The sequence below is a fragment of the Penaeus vannamei genome, chromosome 3 (genome assembly GCF_042767895.1).
Source record: "Penaeus vannamei isolate JL-2024 chromosome 3, ASM4276789v1, whole genome shotgun sequence".
Taxonomy (NCBI): Eukaryota; Metazoa; Arthropoda; class Malacostraca; order Decapoda; family Penaeidae; genus Penaeus; species Penaeus vannamei.
In genome coordinates this window covers 31391081-31395532 of record NC_091551.1, presented here as the reverse complement: position 1 = coordinate 31395532, position 4452 = coordinate 31391081, and the positions used below count along the sequence as shown (strand labels likewise).

Here is a 4452-nt window from a genome sequence, read left to right as displayed (position 1 = left end):
CATAATTGTCATATCCTGAGGATTGCTATAGTGTACAATCAAAATCATGTCATATGCTTAAGCAAAACAGAAAAATATCAACCAAAAATGGCATTTTGGCATGAAACATTTAAGAAAAATATTCATTAATGATATTATTTTTCTGTCGACCGGCAGCCTTTACAAAGTGTTCTATATTTTCTTCAATATTTACACTTCCTCTCCATCATCATTACACATGTACAGATTTTTATACTTAACAGCCATATTATACAACACAGCTGCACTGCAAATAGTCGCCATGACCTGTTAAATTAATATTCAATGGAATGGTGAGGCACCGGAATCTCATTTTCAGAACACCAAATGCTCTAATGGTATTTCGTGCTTTGGAATGTGATATATTGTATCTGACTTCTCTTTGGCCAACAGGATTTGCCACTGGGGTGAGGAGGAATGGTAGCAGTGGATAGGCTGAGTCACCTAATAAGTGATGCCCTTCTAGCAGATCATGTTGAAGATAAAAAAAAATCTGCTATTATTAAATATTCGGCTGTCATGAACAGAGCCAGGCCAATGGCACACAAAGTCAAAAAATTCTATTCGGTCCACAAGCTGCCTGAACACTCAAAGAAAAAAATCCCTTTCTACACCTGAACTCTTCTGCTGTAACACCTCCAGGACTATGAATAGGTATATGTGTGCAGTCAACTGCACTCAATACCCCAGGAAAACCAGACATTTCAAAATAATAATTCCTGATGTTAGAAAAATGTTCTCTCGATGGTCGTTTCACATAATCTTGTAGCAGAGATGCAATGGCTCGGACTATTTTGGCTGTGCAGTTGCTCACAAGTTGTGAAACGTCAAAAGTGTCAGCAATAGTCAACTGGAAGCTACCAGTGGCCATCCATCGGAATGTAATTAACAGTTGTAGGTGGGGTGGTACTGGTGATCCACAAAAGAAATGCAACATATTTTAGATTTTGACGTTCAGAATAAATCACTATTCTCTAAATATAACCCTTGTTATAAAACATACATATTTAGAACATTTTAATAACTACATCAGCAGATAATTATTAAGTTATTTACAAAATAGCAACATGGATATAGTATTATGATTACACTAAAAATGTTTTATTTATCAAAAGACATACTTAATAACCTCTTACTTATCTATGTATTTGTGCTAATTTTTAGAAATTTCATTTGGATTTTCTAAAAAAAAACTTACAACTGCATTTATAACAATACAAGCAAACGTTATAATGCTGTTAACATAAAAATAATTCAACTGGCTCAATTAAAGTCAATATTACCTCTGCCATCTCGAGTTTCTTGAATCTGTAACTTGTCTAGTAAATTGAGTGCTGTTGTTTTTGTTAAGCGGGATCTTTTGATGAACTCCTCATCATGCAGAGAATGGAAAAGATTCATCCTGTTAGTGATGCATCTTCTGGGAATCCTGTTGGTCTGCAGCATCTAGGTCTTCAAGGGCTTCAAGACACTCTAATTCATCGAATGCAGCAGACATTTCTGAAACAAATTATATTTATTAAAATCCTTGGGAGTTTTACAAGACTAACGTATTTTCACTATGGCATCTGACTTTGAAATGAAAGCTAGGTTAGAGTACTTGGAAAGGGCATAAAATGTGTTCGGAAAATAATGGGTTAGCATTATAAATACACTAATAATGACAAATTCTGCCAGTATCAAGTAAATAACAATGTGATTGGTTAAAATCATCACATTCGTGTATTGTCAAGCGATGGTCATGGCCTCCACTAATAACAAGCTAACCAAAACGTTTTTCTAGGAAAATTGTGCTTTTCGATTTCTCTGATAATTTAATAAACAATTAACAACTATTCAAACCAATATGATGTCCATTAACTTTGTAATGTTTGAGTTGCGGTTGAAGTTCATAAAAGATGTTTCTTAGAATCACTCACTCTATCGTTTGCATCTATTATTTTTCGTCTAAAAGGCGGCTGTATGAAACTGGACATGCACCAGTAATACCTCTCAAAGTGTTGATTAAATGGCCAATGCCAAGACGAGTTTGGTACCATCTCATATCTTCACTGAGGAGCAGAGTTATTTACTTTAAATGCGCAAAACTCGTTCACTCACTTTTTAAAATCTTCCGTGATATGGTAACAATAGCTGTCAACAGTTTTCTTACCTGATATATGTTTATTTTGGGGATGACAGCTACGTTCTCGATGCTTTCCACAGCTGCGCCTGTCTAGAAATTAACAAAGTATAGTTTAATAATTTTAAAAGTGGGAAAATTATAAAATCACATTCTTTTACAATTAGTACAACTCAAATAAATAACACGTAATTTTTTAGTTGTTATGTTAATTAAGTTCAGTTAAACTTTACTGAGAAATACTTACGAAAGTGGCGATGAAAGAGAGGGGTATAGCTGGCTTTCATAGTCGGGCGATGTTCTAATACTTTTTCTACCGCAAACGCCTGGCGAAGCTGAAAGTGGTGTTTTGTGGTACGAAAATTCGACCCTTTAGCGGCGGGCAACTCCAGGCGAAGGGAAAGCAGGGTCTTATGGTACCGACTAGGGAACGCCTGGCGAAGAATCGGGCATTGCCTGACTTTTGTTTTTTATAGTACGGCCCGAAGTGCTTCCATTCCTTCTCGCTTGCAGCTGCCACCACTGGCTTGCCTAGTACGGAAAAGGGAGCAGCTCGACAGAAGCCTCCCCTGCCAGGTCACAGCCTCTCCATCATCGAGACCTGCTGTGTCTCCTCGTGGCTCTACTGTTGAGAGAACTGGGGATGCTAAGAGTTGAGGTGGCTGTTCTCTCAGAGGCGAGAAGTCCTCGCAGGGACACGATCAGTGTATGTGACTAGACCTATCACTGGTCGGGCCGCTGAAACGGTCACCATCTCTAGACTCCAGCCCTCAGTAGTAGGGATTACTCCAGTCGATGTGCGTATAATGGTAATGAGACCGAAGCTAGCATCTGGCTTCATGTCTCTTATTGCTGTGTACGCTCCTACCGATACATGTAAACTCAACGTGAAAGAAATGTTCTACTCCAAACTATCATCAGTGGCAGACAGTTGTCTTCAGCAAAATATTTGTATTGTTCTGGGTGACTTCAAAGCGGTATCTGGCTGTGATCGAGATGAGATGTCTGTCGGTCCCCATGGTTCGGGAGCTGATACCGGTAGTGAGAGGAGCCTCCTTTTCCAGGTCTTTGCCAGGTCCCAGAAATTAAGGCTTTCTGGCTCCTGGTACCAGCTCTAATACCCACATCGCTGGACAGGGTACAGCGATGCGGGTTGTGGCTACCCTTCGGGTCCACTTCAAAACTCCCCAGCAGTCTAATGAGCACCCTAGGGTATTTCATTTGGACAGACTGAGGGAAGGGGAGTGTGACCATGGGTTTACTGAGGCAATCTCTGGACGTTTCACAGCACTCGACAATCAAACGGACCCTGTACTTCTGTGGGATACCTTCAACTGTGAAATGCTTGATGCAGCTCAAGAACCGATTAGTGAACGCCTGAGAACAAGACAGAATTTTATCTCACAGGAGACATTGGATGCCACAGATGCTTATCATATGGCTTTTCTGGCAGGGTATTGGGATTTGCACAGATCTCAGGTGCGCAGAACTTGGTCGCTGTTGAGAAGGGACAAGGAACAGTTTATTAGGAGTCTTGTAGAGTAGGTCGAAGGCCATTTCTTAGGAAATAACCTTCGTCCTGCATACCAAGCTCTAAGAAAGCTGAACTCCAAGCCGTCTTCACTGGTGACTGCAGTACGTTTAGTAAGTGGCCAGATTCTCTCAGATCTTGTCGTGGTGCGGGAGTGTTGTGTTGAGTATTTTGAGCAGTTGTACCAGGTTGATCCACCAACAATTAACTTCGATGCAGGGAGTGCCGAGATTCCGATGCCAGACCCACTCATCAGTGAGGATCAACCCTCCATTACTGAAGCTAGGGAGGCGATCTGAAGCTGAAGAGTGGTAAAGCAGCAGGTATCTGCGGCATACCAGATGAACTGTTAAAGGCTGGTGGTGAGCCTATAGTGTGGGGGTTACATGGTATCCTGGCTGCTATCTGGCGGTCTGGTACCATTCCTCCTGATCTGTTAAAAGTCCCTCTGGAAAGGGAAGGGGGACTGATGGGACTGCAGCAATCACCGAGGCATCACACTGCTCAGTATACCAGGCAAGGTTCTCGCTCACATCCTTCTGAGATGTATCAGAGACCACTTACTGAGGCATCAGAGGCTGGAGCAATCTGGATTCACTCCTAGTAAGTCCATAATAGCCTTGCGTTTCGAGTCATTGTAGAACGACATCGTGAGTTTGGGCATGGGCTACTTGCAGCCTACATCGACTTCAAGGTGTTCGATACGGTGCATCGGGAATCACACTGGGAGATCCTGAGACTGAGGGGAATTCCAGCAAGGATTAATGGACTAATAGCCTAT

General features: G+C 41.5%; 1 protein-coding gene across 1 annotated transcript in view; it reads right to left on the bottom strand.

Moving 5' to 3' along the window:
- Positions 1 to 1419, bottom strand: part of LOC113828899 (putative nuclease HARBI1) — a 1458-nt gene extending 39 nt beyond the window's left edge. The window contains exons 1-4 of the mRNA XM_070115975.1: positions 1302 to 1419; positions 631 to 927; positions 267 to 462; positions 1 to 25 (exon numbers count right to left, since the gene is read on the bottom strand). The exon at positions 1 to 25 is cut by the window's left edge and continues 39 nt beyond it. Coding sequence (XP_069972076.1) covers positions 1 to 25; positions 267 to 462; positions 631 to 927; positions 1302 to 1419 — 636 coding nt within the window. The remainder of the gene's footprint in view (positions 26 to 266; positions 463 to 630; positions 928 to 1301) is intronic.
- Between the last annotated feature and the right edge of the window lie 3033 nt (positions 1420 to 4452).